Here is a 21,847-nt window from a genome sequence, read left to right as displayed (position 1 = left end):
AAAAACAGTTACTTTGTTTACATGGATTAAAGAAGATTTCTGATCCCTGATTACTCAGTTGCAGTTAAAGGAAGGGAAGGAAGTTCAGGTGCCACAAATTACATAGGCCACTTTGAAAGTTTCTGGCAACAGAATTTAGTGCAATGTGTTTGGTGTGTCAGAACTGTTGCTAAAAAGGGGGGCTTTGAGAGAATATTTTTTTCTGAAATGTGTTGGTCTCATAATAAATGATATTTTATGCCCCTCTTTTTTTTGGCTAAATAGTGCTATTCTTCTGTAGTTGGTTTTCTGTCTCAACTACAGTGAGCAATGTACCAAAATAGCATAAGGAGTTCTACCTTCTACCATGTGTATGGCTTCAGGGGCAACAGGAAAATATTGTCTAAACATGGGTCTTTTGTAGTCTGGGGAGCTTTTGTTCTGACAGTAGCCAACTAGATAATAGAATCCTAGTATTGTAGAGTTGGAAAGGACCCATTGTGGGACTCAAACCCACGACCCTGAGATTAAGAGTCTCATTCTCTAGCCACATGCCTGTGAGTAGCTTGCAAGCAGAAGCTTCTAAAAGACTCCCAAGTGATAAGAAAGCTGAAAGATAATAACAGAACTAAAATTGAATTTCTCCCCAAGGTTGGAAGTTCAAGCAGACGTGCAGAAGGAAAGGTGCAGTTTGAGTGGAGAGTCGGGCACCGTTAGTTTAGGAACAGTTAGTGACAATGCCAGCACCAAAGCAATGGCTGGATCCATTTTAAATTCATATATCCCATTGGACAGGTAAGAATTAAGTAGTGGAAATGTGAATAGAAATACAGCTTATTCAATTCTGTTAATTGAACGATGTCGTATTCAATATGCATACCTTGTAGTAGTCTGTAAAAGCAGCATTAATGAATTCCCCTTCTTTGAAATTTCTGGTATGATTGTTGTTGGATGTAACAATATTTTTTATCTATTTATTATCAAATTTCTGCCCCACCCTTCTAAAGTTCAATCCTTCAGAGCCAGGGAGGTGGTGGGATTTTTAGTTTCTTCTTGGTTTGAGCTGCTATAACTCAAATATAATTTTCTTGACCTGCAGATACAAAACCTTGTTAAATTCATTTTTTAAAAAAGCTTTGGATCTCTGCTTTTATGAAGTAACTTTGTCAATCAGATTTCTTGCTAGAACTATCCAAAATCTTCACTGTCCGCTTAGTGCATCTGTTTTGCCTTGGAATAAAAGCTCTTGGCAGAATTTTTTTCCTGGCTTGGTTTTAAAAATTATATTTGCACATTTCTTTTTTATTGACAAACTGGTGTGAGATGTCTTTATATCTCCTCACCTCCCACAGTTTGCAAAGCTTGGTAAAGGTAGATCCAGCTTGGCTATCCTGTGAATTTCAGATTTATTTCATTCACAGAAAGGACTGAGGTCTTGTAGAGACTTCCTGCTGGATGGGAGCAGTGATTTCCACCAATTCTTCCTGCAGCCCACCCCCCAATGCCTCCAGGTAGTCCTCTGAGTCTTGAACTGCTTTTGGCAGGCTGCAGGGGGAAGGAGGAATTGCTGAAAATTCCTTTCACCCTTTTCCATTTGGCATGTCTGGATCCAACCCTGTATGGTTTTATTTCTGGATATCTTTTACAAATGGTTGATGGGCTTCTGGAATGTATGCTTGTGGATCCGTGGCACATTAAAGTTAGGAAGAAGTTCTCATAATGTGCTTTTAGATATGTGTACTAAAAACAGTGGAAAGTCCTATGACACTTCAAGGACTAAAATGGATTGTGACAAGAACTACCAAGGCAAAACCCTACTGCAACTGATCCATGAAGTGAACAGTGAAGATAATGGATTATGTGCACAGGTCCAGTGAGAAATCTGATATGTTAATTATTTTCTTAAAGCAGAGTTTTAACACATAAATCAGTTGCAGTTCACAAGGCTTTATATCTGCAGTTCTAAAAAAAAAGAAACTAAACTTATATTTGAATAATAGTGGCTCATTTTTCCTTAAAGGGATGGGTAGAGATAAATAGAGGCAATGTTTCAGCACCTGAAATAGTTGTGTTTGTATTGTATTACATCTTTTTATTAAAGGCAATATTAGCAGAATGAGTCACCAGGCTTTTAGTGCCATTTTTTCCTAAAGCTATACTGCATTGTGTTAAAATGCTTTTAAATTTCATTTTTCCATTTTTAATTTCACAAATTGAAACATTTTTTTAATGAATACTTCTCTCTTCTCCCCCTTCTAGAGATAGCAGCAGTATGGAGGTACAAGTAGACATTGAATCAAAGCCCACAAAATTCAGGCACAACAGTGGCAGCAGTAGTGTTGACGATGGTAGTTCTGCAGGTCAAAGTAACGCTGGTTGCTTGTCAGAAAACAAATCTAGTGCCACCAAGTGGTCCAAAGATGCATCGGCAGGGAAAAAATGCAAAGGTAAACTAAGAAAAAAGAGTAGCATGAAGATAAATGAGACCAGAGAGGACATGGATGCTCAATTATTAGAGCAACAAAGCACAAACTCCAGTGAATTTGACTCTCCCTCTCTCAGTGACAGTATCCCATCTGTAGCTGATTCCCACTCAAGTCATTTTTCTGAGTTTAGTTGCTCTGATATGGAGAGTATGAAAACCTCATGTAGCCATGGTTCCAGTGATTATCATACCCGGTTTACCACAGTTAACATTCTCCCAGAGGTAGAAAATGACCGTTTAGAAAACTCTCCACACCAAAGTGGCAATTCGTTGCTGATTCCAGCTGCTCCAAACTCAGAGGCTCCACAGCTGAGTTACATTGCTGAAGAATGTGTTTATAATGGGACTTCAAGTGTTGCAGATATGGGTACTGGTGAAACACTGAAAGAAGCAAACAACAACCATTCACAGCACGCTGTGGAGTTAAATGCTGCAATTCAGACTGAGATTTAAACCTGTAAGTGCTGCAGAAATGTATTTACCACTAAAGAGCCCTTTTCTGTTAGCTGGTCAGGTAACTTTCAGCGGCCATCAGAAGCAAAGCTTCAATGCAATTTACATTTTATATATCTCTATTAAGGCAGAATGCTTTGCGTGGAACTCTGTTGCAGAACTATGTGAAGTGACATGAAGGTGTAAACAAGTGCATTACAATGAAATGAATATGTTGATGTTTTGTATTATTGCCATAACTTTGCTGAAGGTCTGCATTTGGGTAGGGGCAAAAGCTGACTCGTGTCAGCTGCAGAAGTGACCACTTGTTCATAGATATCATGTAAAAACTCAGCAAGTGGTTTGTAGTCCCCAGCAGTAACTTAACTTCAAGCTCTTGTGAATAGCACCTAGCAAAAATAAGTTGCATTAACCATACCAAATATTTCAGTGCTGTTAATATTGCCTGGGACAGAATGTAATCTGTTCTAGGCAATGCTGAGACACACAACGTTCCTTGAGCAAGGTTATGGCATTTAATATAACTTTTAAGTATGAAAAACTGGTACTTGATATATGATAGGTAGCAAGGTGACGTCTCCTTATCAAGCAAGTGGGGGTAATTTAATTATATTTGCAACTGACAGCAGAAGGTAAGGTTATGATATGCTGTATAAAAGTTTTTGTAAAATTTAAGATCATTTTAATTTGTAATCCATTATAGTGAAGCTGATATAGTCGCCTTTCACACAGGGGACTTCAGTTATGCTGTTTAATTCTTGGTGCCTTTGGAAAAGACTGGGGGTTTAAGTGCCTGGTCTGTTGATGCTTTCACTGTACAGTTTTCCAGAATGTTTTCTCTTGCCACCTTTTTGGAAGCTAAAGGAAAACTTCAGAAAATCAACTGACTGTGGTAGATTAATGGGTATCGTAATACTGAAGTATTAGCCTACCAAAGACTCACTCAGGCTTTTAGTGGATAACTTTTCTGACATCCCTTTTGCGAGTCACATGCACAGAAATAAAGCACAGTGCAGAGCTTGCACATATACAAAATTTGGGCTTCAAATTTGGCTGGCTTTTGGGGCTTTCCCACGTTATCCTCCTTATGGAAGATATTCAGCTAAACATAACCTGAAGCTAGCTCAGGCGTCTGCACTGTTAGATGTTTGCTACACAATCCATAATGATATGTGCCCTCTGCCCCTCCCCCAAAAGAAAAAAATAATATGATTATCCTTGGCATAATAGCCTCCAATTTTTGTTCTGTGTTTTTTGTAAGTATTGCCATTATGGTGCTACTGAAAGTTTGGTTGTATGAGAAGACGGCTGCTGTGAGCTGCAGCCCTCCTCCATGACTTCCCTTCACCAGTTTCTTTAATCGGCTTATAACACTAGTGCCAGATCCGTCATTTGGTAACGCTTGTTACAATATTTGTATATTTGCTCTTTTCTTTTGCTCAATGATGTGTGTAAACTGCATACCTGAAATAAATGTCTGAGTACTATTTTGGTTGTCTTCTGTCCATTTGAACAAAGAACCTTTAGCCTGGAGATCAAACATAGACACTATTGGTGTGGGATGAAATAGCTGTTTCAAAGAATGGCCCCCAAAAGAGTCTTGCATTTTCACCTCTCCCATCTCAGCTACTTATCAAGTTGGACTGAGGCCATCAGAAATAGTTTATTGTAGTGAATATAGGACAAGAAGCATAGCTCAGCTGTGGAGCACATACATGCCTTGCATGCAGAATGTCATGTTCAATCTCTGGCATTTCCAGTTAAAAAGATCTGGTAGCAGGGAATGTGAAGTTGGTCTGTCTGTCAGACCTTGGGGAGCTACTGCCAGCCACAGTACACAATACGGGGCTACATGGGCAAATAATCTCTCCTGTGACATTTCACAGAAAATATTCAATATAGCATCTTATTTTTATTTCCAGTATTTTTTACTACATTAAAACTGTTTTATGGCAAACAGTGTGTAATATAATTTTGTATGTCTTATCCTACAGATAAATGTAAACTTGGAAACAAAAGTTTGGCATGTTTTGCCATTTTTTTTTAACTTTAATTGGAAACCTGATCTGAACATTTTATTTAAAGAGTGTTTTATAATTTTGTTGTGTTTTTTTATAATTGTATATTCAGTTTGTGTAACACCCCCTGGGATCTTATGATGGATGGGTAAGAAGACTTAATAAAAATAATAATATGGTAGGAATTTTGTAAAATTCCTTTGCTTCCTAGTCAGATACTGCAAAATGGTCAAAACATCCTTAAAACTGCTTGATGTAGGAGTTCCTAATGGGTAGTTTCACTTCTGATAGCATATGAGTGGTGATGGCATAAGTCAGGTTTGCTATAATGGTCTATATGTGCTCCCAGTTATTTCCTTTGCTGCAGCAACCATATATTTACTGACCAACTATTATGCAGTACCTTATGAAAAATAAAAGACTGAACTGTTAGTATTTTTTTCCTAAACTAAAAAAGTTCCTAAGAGTGGAGGGGGACACAATAGATGTTTGTAAAATGTATGGTTAGGGTAGGTAAACAAATTATTTCCTTTTGCAAAGCACGAAGACCTTGGAGTCATCCACTAAAAGTAGATTCAGGATAGACAAGTACTTCACATACCACATAATTAAGGAATTCACTGCTGCAGGATGTGATGGCCACTGACTTAAAGGGGAAATAAATAATTTCTCCATGAATCTTGTCTATCAGTCAATGTCGATTAGCCAACAAACTAAATGGGAGTCTCCTTGGTCAGAAGTAGTGTACTGCTGAATCCCAGCTGCTGGTGACAAGCACCTGAGGGCTGGGGCCATACTTGAAGGTATCTAAGAAACATCTGATTGACCACTGTTGGAAACAGTCTTTTGCTCTGATCTGACAGTGCTGTTAAGTAAGATCTCAGGTTCCACATATTATAAAGAATTAGTTTTATGAACCACTATAGCAGAAGAAACTTGCGCAACAAGGTTTGTAATGTGTAGATGTCATCATTTTTGAATCTTTTTAATTCACTCATACTTCTGTGTGACTGCAGGGCCCAGGCTAGGAAAGAAGCTGCTGCCAAGATAGAAAAAAGCTCATGCGTTGTCTTCGTACTCCACACCTGACTAAATGTAAGGAGTTATGGAATTTCCTTTGGAGTGCACTAAGTTTTGAGTCTTGCAGTTCTTGGTTTGGGTTCTTTTTAAGCAACTATGAAAGCTCAGTATTTCTGTTACTCGATTTTCATACCTGTACAATTAAAACTGTGGTTGTGAATCATCCTTCCTCAAATGGGAAGACAGTATTAATACAGGGTTCATTTGCATAGCTTTTGGCTTCCAGGGTCTATGCCTCCATTTAATCTCTGCTTGAAAAGCCCATTTAAATACACCATCTTCTCTGTAGAGTATAATTGTTGCTATCTTTTCTCCAAACTCACTTTTAACCAATCACTAGCAGTGGCTGAATTTCAACCAGTGCTGTTAATTAACCTCACATGAGAGGTTAGGTGAATATCTGCAGGAAGGTGGATGGGCTGTGCTGTGCTGTGCTGCAAGAACCATGGGTTCAGTACTTCCAGAAACCAGTATATGCATGCCACTTTTTGGCATTTAAATATGTTGACAAAATCAGTAAGTTATGCACGTGTGCACCTTTGTCTATATTTGCATACTGGTGAAGGATATAGCAATGGGGAATAGGTGGACAGATAGGGACTGGAAGCATGAAGCAAGGATCTGTGACTGACACTGGACTATTAGTAGCCATCTCTAAATTCATGTTCTCTATTGGCAGCAGGATTTAAAGATTTTTAAAATTTTAGGAGAGTCACCTGCCAGACTTGTGGAACAAGCCCATGGAAAACTGGAATATGCATTGCCTTTACGATTCCATAGAATATTAGATCAACTGTGAGCTTTTAATACTATAAGCCCTTTCTCACAGTCTTTGCCAGCTCCTTGAGGCTATTTCTACTGACCTTGTTTTATTTCTGTTACTTTGTGGAAGACTTCTAAACAAGCTTTCAGAGAGTGGGTCTTCTCTGGAGTTAGGGCTTTTTAGCCTTCTACAACATTCCTGTGTAGATGACATCTAAATATAGGACTTATTCCTCTTAATAGTGAACTCACAATCAAAAGTGGGGCTATTGAGAAATGAGAAATTAGCACACTTTGGGAAGCCAGAGGTTCCAGAAGTACAAAACATCTAAAAAGCAAATACCCTAATAAACAGCCCAGTGAGAGTTGAGCTTCTTCAGTGATCATTGGAAGGATCCTCTTAAATGCTATATAAGTTGGAAAAGCCAAACAAAGTTGAAGGTCAGGAATTTGGCTGGTTTCCTTTAGCTGTTTACAGTACTGTGTTCTGGAGGAAGGCATGGACATCTGCCTGGATTCCTGAAAAGGAACACTTCTGTTACAGGGTAAGGATATACTGTAGTAGGTCTCACTTGTTGATATCTACTGTAATTGCTGTAGGTATTCATATACATGGCTATGCTAAATATATTCATATACATGGCTATGCTAAATATATAAGTAGCAATTCATGCACGCCAGTAGCAATTTTTATTCTACATATAGCAATTTTGTGACAACTCTGTGTGCTAGCCATCGCATGAATCTTGACTTCAGAGTGGACAATTTGCTGTCCAACCTTGAGCAAGTTGCAGGATGTTTAGATGACTGTGTTGTTGCAAGTCAGGATAACTTGTTGAGCAAAGGAAATAGGCTCCTTATCTTAGTCTAATGATTGAGTTAGAAGAAAATACTGAAATTAAATGTTACTCTTTGACTTTATAAGAAAAAGAGGTTCTCTATATGGTGAAATAGATAATTGTTTAGGCTATACATGAAATATTAATCTCTATACTTTTAAGAGCCACAACTTAACATATTTTTGAAATAATTGTAATACATAAAGGCTTTTAAATAAATACCAAATCAAGTGAGTGTGTTAATTAAAAAGCACATCTTAACTACAAGACTGCAATAATGAGGTTAATTCAGTTTAAGATGAAAATGAACAAGAGATCAACGGATGAGTAAGCTAAAATTACTTAAGTTCTAAATTAAGAACACTAGTAGCATTTTAATGTAAACCTATTAGCATTCCAGGAAGCAAACAATACCATTTAGGTACCCTGCACCTATCTGCAAATCAGTGTCCATGGAAGAACCCTGAACAAAACTCTAGCTTAGGGTTGACAAGGTGGTCAAGTGACAACTACCAAAACACTGAAGATGGGAAATGATTTTGAAGCACTTTTTAAAATATGATCCTGGTAAACTGTCTTCTGTCCTCAGTATTGTCAACCTTTGACTGAATGAAATAATATGACTTATAGGGCTATCAATGGTTAATAGTTGTCAATACCCTGAGAATTTAGTAATCGGACCTACCAAGGCTATTCATTAGGTAAAATGCAAGCTGTGTGTGCATGTGTCTTGTGTAGGGTAGGACTTTTTGACAGCTTAGTCCAAGAATTATGGACGATGCAGCTTTCTGTTTCAGTTAAAAAGAGTAATGTTTAATACTAATCTACCCCACACACAAGGATATAGACAATATATAATATGAAGAAATGAAACCTAATAGGGAAAATAACTAATTTCACGTACTAGGATAATGTTCAACACTATACATTAAGTTACAAATCATTCAGGTACAGATACCCTTCAAAATTAAATCTGTAGGTAGGTTTATAGTGTTGTCTGGTATAAGCAAAACACTTAATAAAATACTGTCTACCGTTAGTTCAAACCAAAATTAACTAACATCCACTGAAACCATGGTTCAGGTTGTTAAGCCTAGGCCCCAGAAAGCATATACAAGGAAAACAAGAAAATACTGCTTGTAATAAATGGCAGTGAAAAACTGCCTTAAGCATGATTTTACTTGGAGCAGATGAACTGCTTACCCCGAATTTTTTGTGTATATGGGCTTATAGGACACAGCCTTGCTCCACCTCACAAATAGGTTTCTAATGTGAATCTGCCTATAGAAGCTGTTATGCAAGAGAACTGTCTAGAGAGTTTATGCCTCTTCCTACTTAAGAATGCAACTGAAATGTAATATCTATTCTTTGTTAATGAGCTAGAAACTGATATGTGACAGAGAAAAGAACTGAGGTAGCCAGTTATCAGAGGACACCAAATTATTACAGAGGACATTCCTACATTTGGACTGGGCAATTAACAAGCGTTAAATTGGGAGCATAAAAGTCCCCATTTCATATTTATCAACAATATCTAAATTATTGCAGTCTTCTAGAAAGTATCTTGTCAGTGTAGAAAGCATCCTAAAACTGTTGCCTTGCTATGCTAGGGCAATGAAAAGGCAAAAACACAAATATGCCAAATATATTTATTTTTAAATATTTTCTTGTAAGGGTTCTTCAAGGAAACAACTTTCAACCGGGTTAAAGTCTTAAGGTAACAGAAATGTCATACATAGTTTATTTAATAATGGGGAAAGTCACTGACTAACATCACCTTCAAAATAGTGCAAGTACCTGAGCAGTCCCTCCCATAATAAAATTTGATATGCACACTAACAATAAATTACGAGTCTCTGGTTTAAAAATATAACAGTTCTATTGCTTTAAAACATTTAACAACATAGTCTATCCTGCTCCTGTTTTGCTGTTCACTAGTAGTCCACAAGCCATATAAAATGATTTTTGCATACCTAGAAGACACGAAGTAGAAGACGACCAAACTGTCCCTTCTTGGAACCTGCTTACCAAAGTGCAGATGTAACTTTACACATTCAGTACCATAAAGTATTTTACTGCATATATTTAAGTTAGCATTGAATTTTAAGAAGTGTGTCAGTGTTTTCCTTTGAAGCCACATAGAATTGGAGCTAGATGCAAGTGTTTGTCCAAGTGCATCGGCGACTGATGGAAAGAAAGGTAGGTTTCAGCTGCACTGCAGTTAGATGTGACTAGCAGGAAGAAAATGAAGGCTATAGGCACAAATGCAATAGGATTGTTTATCGGCATAAGTCCCACTGAAAGGTAATGATGCACAATTTCCATTCAGTCAATGGGACTTTTGTACAAGATGTTCTCCATCAATTCTGCTACATGTCCAAAGACATTTCTGAAATAGTAGCATCTTTAGAAGACTCTCCTGTATTACAAGAAAGGGAATACAACATAGGTGGCTATATTCAGCCCCATTAATACAGCTTGATGTCATTGAATACATTCTAATTATTAGATAAATATACTGTTATATATGGGACCCACATTTTAGAAACTGTTGATTTGTCCCAGAGAACCATGTCCTTGCTGGCTCATGTGTTCTCTCCCCTCTGAAGAGAATGTGCAAGCCTGAGTCCTGTGCTCCTGATCTCATTGTATAATTGCAGGAACAAAATGGTAAGTGAATAGGCCCATTACTTATAAAGCCATGCGTGTGTACTCTGTAGGATAAAATATATACAAGACGGAAGAGCAGATTTTTCAGTGTGCAAGTACTGTAAAAAAAAATGTACAACATATTGAACAGTCCAGGTAAAAGACTGACTTTACCTCATGCAAGCCTGCATAGTTTATATGCCCGTCCTACAAGCATTAAGGGAATGCATGCTAGAGGCAGTTCCAAAATGAAGTTGTTTAAAGTTCAAAGTCTCTCTTAAGGCTCTTCAGATCATCTAAAGAAAATTGTTGGTTTTCCTCTTTGGAAAGAGAATCAAACAGTTGTTGAACCTGTTCTACTTCATTCTTACTAAGTAGTGTTAGCACCATCTGAAAAGGGAAAAAAATGTGTGGTTAGCATTTATAAATGGTATCTGCAAATGGCATTTGTCTAAATGCCTAGTAAATGCTAGCATTTCATAAACATTCACATTTTCAGAAATAATTGACAGCAAATGCCATAATTCCTTACCTTAAACCTTTCTGCTCTACTCAGGTGGACAAGATGCTGGTACACCAGTCCAGGGTCTTGGCAAAATACATCCGACTGCAGGGCTTGGATAAAGAGCAGAAAAATGTCTCCTTCTAGTTTGTTGCTTAAAAGGGCTGGTAAATCTTTTGGCTCAATCGCTGTCAAGAGCTCTGCACAAGCAGCGATGTCCTTATTGGCATTCACAACATTTATAATCTGACCAAATTCATAGGCATTAGATGGCTTTGAAATAATGAGTTTTTCTGAGCTATTCATTGGCACTGCGTCAGCCTCTCCTTTAGCGCTGTCATGATTTGATGTAGCCTTCTCTGAAGCACAGGTCTCTCTAGCTTCCTCTTCCTCATTCACCTTCACAAAGAAATAACCACATGCCCAGTTGGTTTTGATATATATATATGCAACATGTAACATTTCTTAATTGTGATAAGCAGGAGCACAGTCAGAGAAGTTATTATTGCCACCTGAGTAAAACTTAAAATGTCTCTTGGAAGAAAGATTTTCATAAGTTAATTCTGTCCTAGACACCATCAAAATGATATATTCAATGTCTGACCCTGTTCACATGTGCAGCTGCCAGATTATAACATAGGTGAGCTTGATTGTGGTGGCTCCATCCCTCTCAGTGGAGTGCTGACTGCATGGTTAAAAAGGATGTAAAAAATTATGCCTGGCTCCACCTATTTGCTCATGTTCATCCTCTGCACGCCCATGCTGTGCAGGTCTCTATGTTTAACTGACTTCCACATAGCTGGCTGCACATGTGATAGGGTGTCTGCAACCAGAGCAGCGTATACTAAAAGCAGCAAACAAACTGGTGCACTTACAAAATCAGAGAGGTTGGGTGAGGGAGGGACTATTAACAGTTTCAATGTTAACTCCGGCATAAAAAAACTTGTGTTCAGAACCAAGAGACCGGGCTGGGTCTAGGATAAGAGTTACCAACCTTTGGAGGCCTGTGGGCACACCTGCAAACCAGGGAAACTGCCATGGGCATCACACCCACACTGTAACACATTCTACTAGCTACAACAGAAAGCTACTTTCAGACCTACCATATTGGCCTGGATATAAGCCTCACTTTTTTTCCAAATTCTGACCATGAAAAGTTAAAAGTGCGGCTTATATTTGTGACCTTATGGTATGCATCCAGAGAGCGGCAAAGCAGTGCCCATCCTGTGTGCAGTCCCCCGTCCTCTCCCCCAAGGCTGGGAAGGGAGAGAGCGAGAAAGGGGAAAGGCCGCTGGCAATGCAGCGCAGCTCTGCTGCCGCCCAGTATGCAGCCAGGAACACCTTATATTTGGGTTCTTTTCTCTCCCCCCCTCCAATTTTAAAGGTATGGCTTATATTTGGGCCAATATGGTAATTTCAGTGGAGGAGAGGAAACCCTGCAGATGCCAGGGAAGCCCTTGGTGATCACATGTGCACTTGCAATGCAATGTTCGTGGCCCTTGATCCAGGGCATTTCCCTCTAGCTTCCATCCTGCCCACTTGCTGATTTGGGCTTTTGCTGTCCCTCAATCACTCAACAATAATTTTGACTCAACGGCAAGTGCATAACAACGTTGATAGTTAAAATAAAGTGCAAGTAAACACTAACGTGCTACTCATTCCTATTTTATAGTTATGTTTTTCATCTTTCAATCTGTTAGGATTCTCTGTTTTAGAAACATTATAAAATTAAATAATAATAATAATAAAGCTTCACAGAAAATGAAAAGGGGGAATGAAATTAAACCAGAGATTAATGAAATGGAAATTAGGATCAGAAATTATATAGAGGCAAAGATGACAAAGAACTGGCAGGACTGAGAAATGAAACTATGGCAAAACTAGAAGGAAAACTGATGAAATGGAAGTATCCGCTATACAAGTGTTTCGAGAAATGAAAGTAAGAGTTTGGAAAACAAAAATGACATAAATGAAGAGAGATCTGGATTATCTGACATCGATGGAATTGAGAGAGAAAGAATTTGACCTATGACTTGGGAGTGATCCTAGGGATAAAGCAATTACCGTATTTTTCGCTCCATAGGGCGCACCGGACCATAGGGCGCACCTAGTTTTGGGAGGCGGAAAACAAGAAAAACTTATTCTGAACCCCAGAAGCCAGAACAGCAAGAGGGATCTGGCTTCTGGGATACCTTGTGGCTGTTCTGGCTTCTGGGATAACCGCGCCAAGCCTCTTCAGGGCAGCGGGATGAAGGTTCCCCCTGCCCGAAGAGGCTGCGCAGGGCTAAAGCAGAAGCCAGGACAGGCGCGTCGCTGAAGGGACGCTGCGCCTTCTCTCTCTGCGCAGAGAGGGAGAAGGCGCAGTGCCCTTCAGCGAAGCTGGAGAAGGAACAGAAGGAGACCCTTCTGTTCCTCCTCCGGCTTCGCTTGATAGGCGCGTTGCTCAAGGGGCGCTGAGCCTTCTCCCTCTCTGTGCAGCACCTCTCCTTCACAGGAGAGGCGCTGCGCAGAGAGGGAGAAGGCGCAGCGCCCTTCAGCGAAGCTGGAGAAGGAACAGAAGGAGTCCCTTCTGTTCCTCCTCCGGCTTCGCTGGAAAGGCACGTCGCTGAAGGAGCGCTGCGCCTTCTCTCTCTCTCTCTCTGCGCAGCGCCTCTCCTTCACAGGAGAGGCGCTGCGCAGAGAGGGAGAAGGCGCAGCGCCCTTCAGCGAAGCTGGAGAAGGAACAGAAGGAGACCCTTCTGTTCCTCCTCCGGCTTCGCTGGAAAGGCGCGTCGCTGCGAAGCTGGAGAAGGAACAGAAGGAGACCCTTCAGTTCCTCCTCGGGCTTCGCTGGATAGGCGCGCCGCTCAAGGGCGCTGCGCCTTCTCTCTCTCTCTCTCTCTGCTCAGCGCCTCTCCTTCACAGGAGAGGCACTGCGCAGAGAGGGAGAAGGCGCAGCGCCCTTCAGCGAAGCTGGAGAAGGAACAGAAGGAGTCCCTTCTGTTCCTCCTCCGCCTTCGCTGGAAATGCGCGTCGCTGCGAAGCGGGAGAAGGAACAGGAGACCCTTCTGTGTCCCCTCCGGCTTCGCATGACAGGCGCGCCGCTCAAGGGCGCTGCGCCTTCTCTCTCTCTGCGCTGCGCCTCTCCTTCACAGGAGAGGCACTGCGCAGAGAGGGAGAAGGCGCAGCGCCCTTCAGCGAAGCTGGAGAAGGAACAGAAGGAGACCCTTCTGTTCCTCCTCCGGCTTCGCTGGAAAGGCGCGTTGCTGCGAAACGGGAGAAGGAACAGAAGGAGACCCTTCTGTTCCTCCTCCAGCTTCCAGGTCAGGCGCCTCGCGGCGAAGCCGAGGATCCTGCATTCGCTCCATAGGACGCACACACATTTCCCCTTCATTTTTGGAGGGGAAAAAGTGCGTCCTATGGAGCGAAAAATACGGTAAATCTCTGGCATTCTTTTTGGAAAGAGAAACACAAAAGGAAGAGTCGGTACTAGATAAGGCTGAAAAAACATGGCAAATACAACAGGAAGTGGAAATTGAAGATACTGAACTGGGTGTGGGCCAATGGATACATAATAAAAGGATTTTGGAATATTATCTCAATATACAATCATTCTTATATGCACAAAGGAGGAAACTGGAGGCAAAGTTTAAACATTTAATTAGAGGGGGGGAAACATTCTTGGCATTTATCATTATTAACTGGGAACCCCTTTTTGAGTGAAAAGGAAAATGAACACAAAGTTAATATACCACTCTTCATCATAACATCTCAGGGTGGTTCAATTTTCACATTTATAGTTTTTTAAAGAAATTTTGCCAAGCGCATAAAGCTGAATGCAAACAAGTTGTGAGTTACCTGTAATATAGAAAAGGAAGCAATGGGACTAAGAGGGCATTTTAAATTTAAATATAGCATCAAGATTTTAAGCATTACAAATACTTTGGGTGTAATAAGTAACATTCTAAACTACCTTACTTTAGTAGTGTAATGGGATTCTCTTTATGACTGCTGTATAATAAGCAATAAGTAAGCCAAAACTATTTACTTTAATATGGTGTTTACTATGTGATAATCAGCTGGTGGCTAGCCACATTTGTTTATAACATCAAACAAAACAGGATCCTGTTAATAAAACACAAGCCCAGAAGACCCTAAGCATGATTTGCAAAGGTATAGACTAGCTGGTCCTAGCTTTCCACTATTTTCTCAGAAAAGAGTCTCCACAACCAGCAGGTCTACAACTGCCTTGCACAACTTACTTAGCTTGCCAGTTACCACAAAGTGCTTGAGAACTCAGCAGTTCAATCCAGACATTTCTGAATTTTACACACTTATAGGCCCAGTACATGATTTTTTTTTAACTGAATACCTCTTGGATTTCAATTTTTTTCCTTTGCTTTTGTTGCCCGTTGACTGTATGCTCATTTTTCAGTTTTAGCAACTGTGTTGTTTCCTGCAGCTCCTTCTTTGCTTCATCAATATTTGAATCTATTAGAAGAACTTTCTTCAAATCATCAATACTGGCTTTGTAGTTCTGAAATGTTTAAAAAGTCAATTATGGGCCTTATAAACTGAATAGCTGGAAATATCACAAAAATTACAAATACTCAGAAAGATGAAACATAGCAAAACATAGTAAGAACTGGCATTAAGACTAGGTCAAGTGATGCTGTGACTACCACACAGTGTTCCTCCAAATCAGCAGTCAGCATTTTTCCATTTCTGTTTCTTCAAACAGGAATTCTCCCTCTTCCAAACTTTTGATAATTAAAATGTTATCATTTATGCTATAACTAACACTGAGCAAGTTAAGAGCTAAAACTCTTTTCTTACCTGTAATCCTTTGTATGCTAGAGCTCTTCTGTATAAAGCTTTTATGTTAGAGTCATCAATCTGAAGAACATGATCACAATCCTTTTTGGCTTCTTCATATTGAAACAGCTTCAAATAACAAAGGGCCCTATAGAGTAAAAAGAAAAAAGAAAAAGCACTGTAAGAACATAGGGTAGCACCCATAGAACCCCGAGGCCAATTCTCAAAGTCCCATTATTTGTATATTAAGAAATGTGTATAGTTGTAGTTATAAGAATGGCTAAATGGCCAACCTAAGTTTGATTCTGATATACAGTCGTACCTTGGTTTTCAAACAGAATGCGTTCCGGAAGTCTGTCCGACTTCCAAAACATTCGGATACCAAGGTGCAGCTTCCGGTTGGCTGTAGGAGTGTTCTGCAGCCAATCGGAAGTCGCGCCAGACTTTCGGCTTCCAAGGCAAAGTTCGCAAACCAGAACATCTACTTCTGGGTTGGCAGCATTCGAGTTCCAAGTTGTTCATGAACTAAGCTGTTCAAAAACCGAGGTACGATTGTACTAGTTGGAAAGGCAATATGAGAATTGCGTGCCCAGATGTTTATGGGCCTCCCTGCATAGCAGAGTATAAACGTCTTAATATAACGGCATAGACTTTCATATAACAGAACGGCAATGAAACTAGCTTTCAATTACAAAATTAAAGTTGGACAAAATCAATTTCCCACTAAAATGAATGACAAATGCCTGCTGATCTGAATAAGCTGAGTTGCATCTGATAGTGTTTTAAAATTCTCCTTACCTGTTAGTGTAGATAGTCTGTTCCTGGGAATTTAATTTGATGCATTCATTGTACTTTATCAATGCTTCTTCATAGTTACCCTTTTTCACAAATTCATTTCCTTTATTCTTAAGTGACTTGAACATTTCTTCTGGTTTTTCATCTATTTTCCCAAACAGATAAACAGATTGTCAGTCATCGGCAAACTTGAGTAGGGAGAACATTCATGCACTAGGTTTGCGGCAATCAGAAAGCAAGACTGGAATTCATAGGGTATGGATCTATTTCTTAAGAGCAAGTTCATACCATCACGCTTTTCACTGGATAATCCAGGCTTTGGGGGAACAAGAAAGTTGTAGAGGAAGCAAAAGTTAAGAACTCCCTCCCCCAGCCCATGCGAGGACACTGGAGTGAGAGTATGAAAGCTATATATGCAGCTCTTTTGTTACTAGCAGGAATTTCCCAAGTATTAAGCTTTCTCAAATAAAACATTTATCAACAATCATGTTACACATACTAGGAAAATGTGACTGTTGATCTCCATGCTTGGCTGCATTTTTCTTCTGCTTTGGCTCTGCAGTAACACTTCCTCCATCCCACCAATGTAACTGAGCAGAAACTGGAACAACAGGAATCGGGGATAGCTTCTCCCTCCAATTTGGGCCATCCTCCTCTATTAAAGTTCTTGTTATCCTAGAGAAAAACAAGGTGTTGTTTTTTTTCACCGACGGCAATAAAATGCAGTAAACTAATTAGATACGGTAATTAAAATACTGCAACAATTTAAATGGTATGCATTCAAGTTTTTAAAAATCTTTTTGAAAAATCACATTAAGCTGTTTTTATTTATTATCCATACCCATGTTATCTTTAGAATGCTAGTAACAATAACATTATCTATTGAATATGTCAACTAAGTACAAGCATGAAAGCCACATTGAACTGTTTATCTCTTTCAGACTCAGTGAGAACCACATGCATAGTACACACAAATCAGCCCCAAGATAATCAGATTCTGTTTATTTTGTATTGCTAGGAGCATTCCACTCATATATTTTGAGGTATTCAATAATTACTTCATAGGAATCAAATTCAAACCAAAAGAGTATTTTTTCAAACTTCATGTTTTATAATACAATGTCAGCTTAATTTAATTCTATTTCACATAGTGCAGAAACAAATACTTTGCAAGCTGAAAATGAATTACCAGAAGGAGAAGGAAGCAGCTGAAATAAGGAGATGGGTTGCCAGGAAGAGAGCAATAAGCAGTGAAGCAAAAGCATAAGTAAGACCTAGAGAGGGGCTGGGGAGTCCATGTGTTCAGAATTACGCAGGAGAAGCCATCATAAGAAGCAAGAAAGTAGAAGGTATTTGGAGTAATTCTTAAAACATCTAAATGCAAATATAAGATGAAAAGAATGGAAATCCTAAGTTTATGACCTCCAATTTCTACTTCATCTATTTCACATGACAGAAAACACCTGAATATACATAGCACCAATTAAATATATTCAGTGATATTTGATGTCAGTCATATTCAGAGCAGGACAACTGAAATCAATGGGCAAGTGATGTTAAGCCCAAGGTTTTCAGTGGGTCTATTAACACTGGGTGCTTCCCACCATTTCTCAAAGCAAATATGGAATAAAACATTTTCTGTTTAACCAAAGCAAGACACAAATCTCTCAAGCACTTTTCAAAGACTGATGGACATGCCATGAACACTGTTTATTTCTTTAAATATCACAGGGTTTAGTTTCAAATAGTTTACATCTGCACCAGACCACCACAGTACAAAAGGCTATCCAAGCTAGTCTAAAATACATTGTATGGCCTACAATGTTTTGTGGATTGAACATTTAAAAATGTTATTCAGTGTGATGAATACAAGATAAAATGGAAATATTGCACATATGACTTAGTGTTGGAATGTTAAACTCTTACAAAGCTCCAACTGTAAACTCATTAAAATTCCAGGGTTATGAACCTAAGCTCTTGTTTGGACAAATGATAGAAAAATAGTATCTTGAGCAATCACAAGAGCCATATTTAATAAAACTTAAAACATGAACTAAAATTGATAGCACTTAAGAGACATATATAATCATCTCAGGTGACAAAAATAAAAGGGAATTATTATATATAAGCAGTTTTATAACTTGAAAATTATTATTTTTAATGATTCCCCCCTTTTTAATAACATCCAAAGTGTGCTAGGAAAGAAAAAAAAACTTTATAGTAGCAGATCTTGGTAGATAGCTCCCTAATTGGCATGTCAGTTCAGTTTCCAAGTAGTGTGTCCCAAAAGTGAAGTGGGGTTATTATTATGGTTCCTCAAACTAATATTAGACTTTCAATGGTGACAGACATATAGGTATATTATGTACATTAATAATTGGCCTTTAGTGCAAGAAACACTTAACTGAGTGGTCAACAACAAACCACTTTTCTTAAAGGCTCCCTATTAATACAGTAATGTACAGTACAGATCTTAAGATTAAATCTGGCAATACACTAGAGATCAATTTACGGGGAAACTAAAACTGCACTAAATTTATTGTGCCAATACAGTTATCACAGCAATAAAGCGAACTTATTAGTACATTAATCAAGATGTTTAGGCCAAATGGTTTCATTTTGAAAGCTGCATTCATAGCAAACCTCTGCAGTGGTATTCTGCTCCAATACATGCAGGCTTCTTCGTACAAATATCCCCAGCAACGTGCGAGTTACATCCACAGAAAAGGATGTTGCACAAGATTATATGCATGTTTTATTTAAAAACATGTACGTATATATCACTTAGTATTTTTTAATAACTAATGGTATACAGTCTAAAAAGGAACAATATTTCATTAAAACAAAAACACAACCTAAGACCCGCAAGAAATAGTAAAACACATAAAAGCAAATAAAACAGAAATCTGGATGATTTCAAACTTGTAAAACTTAATGAGTCAGGGAAAGCCTGGGCAAAAACATGTCTTCAGCAGACATTGAAAGCATCTGTCCAAGAGGGACACTATTTGCTTGTTCAGTTCTCTATGAAGGTCACCTACCAGGACAACCAAAGTAGTCTCTGTCCCAAATCCAAACAAGAAACCAGACTGAAAAGGATCTAAATGCCCTCTATCTAGAAATATAAAGAATTTGGGTGTCATTTATGCTGGTTTACGACCATAATAAATATTTGTTACTGCTGGGTGCCATCACTAGATGCTTACGCACTTTGTCCAAAAATGGTATGCAGGACACAGACGACTAATTGCCCAGATTGGTGGCATCAAAGAAAACATTGCCAGTCACCTTTTCACCATAACTTCCTTTCCTGCCTTCTCTCAAAGAAGATTTACAGATTCACCCAACCAATCATTCCACCTCTTGTTGCAAGATCCTTGGAGGTATAAGGCTATTATGTGTACAATCTATCCTTGCCTGTTGTAGGCTTCAAACCTCCAATGAAGTGTATCCATAATAACAGGGTGAGCAAGAGTTCTAAATGCACATAATGATTCTGCAATTACTATGGCATTCAAGACAGAGTGGATGTGAGCGACTTCATGCAGGAAATGTCTTGTAAACAAGTGTAGACAACAGATCAGTTGTTAGAGCATGAGACTCTTAATCTCAGGGTTGTGGGTTTCAGCCCCACATTAGGCAAAAAGATTCCTATATTGAAGGGGGGTTGGATGAGATGTCTCTTGTGGTCCCTTCAAACTTTACAATTATATGTTTATAATATTCTATGAAATCAGTTACAGTAAGGGTAAATGCCCTCTCACCACTCGGAAAAGCTACACTTGCCAAAATCACACGGACCAAATTATGATGGAACAGTAACATTTAATAGCCACCATCACTACTACCACTGAGTACCACCAAAGAGTCTGAAAATGGGTTCTAGTCCATGTTGGGTTGGATTCACTTTGAATATTTCACCACTGTGTGTCTAGCTGATGTACCTGCTATTTCACTGTTTCAATCATCCCAGAAACTGTGGAGCTGGGCTTTAAAAAGTGAAGTTGAGATTTAGAAGCAATCATGTCAAGTGTCCTAGTCATTTCCCCATTCTAGAGGTAGGCTAGGGGTCCAACAGGACTGCTAGACATTGGAAATAGAAAACTCCCAAAGAAGCACCAAGAATCCATTTAGATGCATCCATTCCCAGGCAAACTGTTCTAAATCGGTTCCCCACCCCTGCAGAGATTAGAGGTCCCAGTGAACCTTAACACTGTGAGGCAGCAATCTGTTCATTATAAGGGGACCACATCAAGTTCCCTAGAACCCATCATTCTGTCAAGTACAAAACACCGTATCAACATTATAACCTGCCAGAAGCATGAAGCTCAATAATGATCGAGGCAGAACCATGGTGGTCATGCAGCCATGAAATCCTGAAATTCTCCAGACAAATGTATAATTAATTCTCTCAGGTTCACCAACCTGGGTGACTCCAAACCACTTTACATCAAAACCACTACTGCTAAATAAGGCAGAGAAACTGATGGTGGTGAGCATATTTACTAAATCACCTTCCACATATATATCTCAAAGTAACGTACAGAACAGAATAAAAGCAACTAAAAACAGCACAAAAAAATAATAGGTGAATTTTAAAAGGAGGGTGTGCAGTAAAGGAAGCAGTATACAGCCCCCATTTTTAATTATTTCTACCCATCATATGGCTATATAGATCCAGAATTAGATTATCACTAAACAGACACCTGGCCACAAAAGATTTTGGTCCCCATTCAACAGATCAGTATATGAAGTCCATTTAGATGAACTGACACTGAAGCTTGTAGTCGTTCCACATTGGTATGCTACAATTTTATGTTCATGTTATAAATGGTTTTACCTGTTAACACTGTCATTTGCTACCTGGATTCCACTGTCTATTTGTAGTACTGTTTTATAATCAACATATGCCTGCCGATATCGTTCCATAGACTCATAGGCCATTGCTCGACGCAGAAGAGGTTTCAGAGAATATGGATGAAGTTCTAGTGCACTAAGGACAAATGGCCAGAAGTTATTACAAATACTTGAAAGAAAAACACATAAAAAACATGCAGAATTTTGATATGCTTATAAACATGTATATTTCAGATATGGACCTATCCTAAAATAAATCGAAGGGAAAGGAAATAATGGACCAAGCGGTCTATTGCTATTTTATTATATTATTTTTTATATTGGGACAGTATAAAGGAAAGTCTATTAATCATATAGATAAGAGACAGATTTAAACTGAGTGATACTTATTAGCAGAGAAGCAACTCAGAGGATTAATGGTTGTTGCGCTTAAAGTAGTATCTAGGTCAGGAGTAGGGAATTTATGGCCCTCCAGATGCTACTGGACTACAGCTCCTATCATCCTTGACCATTGGCCATGTTGGCTGAGGCTGGTGGGAGTTGGAGTTCAACAACTTCTGGAGGGCCACAGATTCCCCATCCCTGGAAACCCAGCCAGATGGGCGGGGTATAAATAAGAAATTGTATTATTATT

At 39.1% G+C, this 21,847-nt stretch overlaps 2 protein-coding genes across 12 annotated transcripts in view; one reads left to right on the top strand and one right to left on the bottom strand.

Moving 5' to 3' along the window:
* The window catches only part of RNF19A (ring finger protein 19A, RBR E3 ubiquitin protein ligase), a 49,830-nt gene extending 32,067 nt beyond the window's left edge, over positions 1-17,763 (top strand). For 5 of the 9 annotated variants that reach the window (XM_082235584.1, XM_082235586.1, XM_082235585.1 and 2 more), the window contains 2 exons: positions 631-774; positions 2,239-4,404. In XM_082235584.1, coding sequence (XP_082091710.1) covers positions 631-774; positions 2,239-2,917 — 823 coding nt within the window. In that variant the 3' untranslated portion in view covers positions 2,918-4,404. Of the gene's footprint in view, positions 1-630; positions 775-2,238; positions 4,405-5,951; positions 6,191-7,132; positions 7,323-12,467; positions 12,707-17,297; positions 17,400-17,507 lie in introns of those variants that run through there. The other 4 variants (XR_014222837.1, XR_014222836.1, XM_082235588.1 and 1 more) reach the window with 4 other exon arrangements.
* SPAG1 (sperm associated antigen 1) overlaps positions 9,254-21,847 on the bottom strand; it is a 29,938-nt gene continuing 17,344 nt past the window's right edge. For 2 of the 3 annotated variants that reach the window (XM_082235557.1, XM_082235556.1), the window contains exons 13-19: positions 21,197-21,349; positions 16,850-17,031; positions 16,360-16,501; positions 15,583-15,709; positions 15,119-15,283; positions 10,798-11,166; positions 9,254-10,655 (exon numbers count right to left, since the gene is read on the bottom strand). In XM_082235557.1, the coding sequence (XP_082091683.1) occupies positions 10,524-10,655; positions 10,798-11,166; positions 15,119-15,283; positions 15,583-15,709; positions 16,360-16,501; positions 16,850-17,031; positions 21,197-21,349 (1,270 nt within the window). In that variant the 3' untranslated portion in view covers positions 9,254-10,523. The remainder of the gene's footprint in view (positions 10,656-10,797; positions 11,167-15,118; positions 15,284-15,582; positions 15,710-16,359; positions 16,502-16,849; positions 17,032-21,196; positions 21,350-21,847) is intronic. The other variant, XM_082235558.1, reaches the window with a different exon arrangement.

Source organism: Podarcis vaucheri (assembly GCF_965113315.1).
Source record: "Podarcis vaucheri genome assembly, chromosome: 8".
Lineage (NCBI taxonomy): Eukaryota > Metazoa > Chordata > Lepidosauria > Squamata > Lacertidae > Podarcis > Podarcis vaucheri.
The sequence above is the reverse complement of the archived record's forward strand: the minus strand, read 5'-3'. Positions and strand labels throughout refer to the sequence as shown.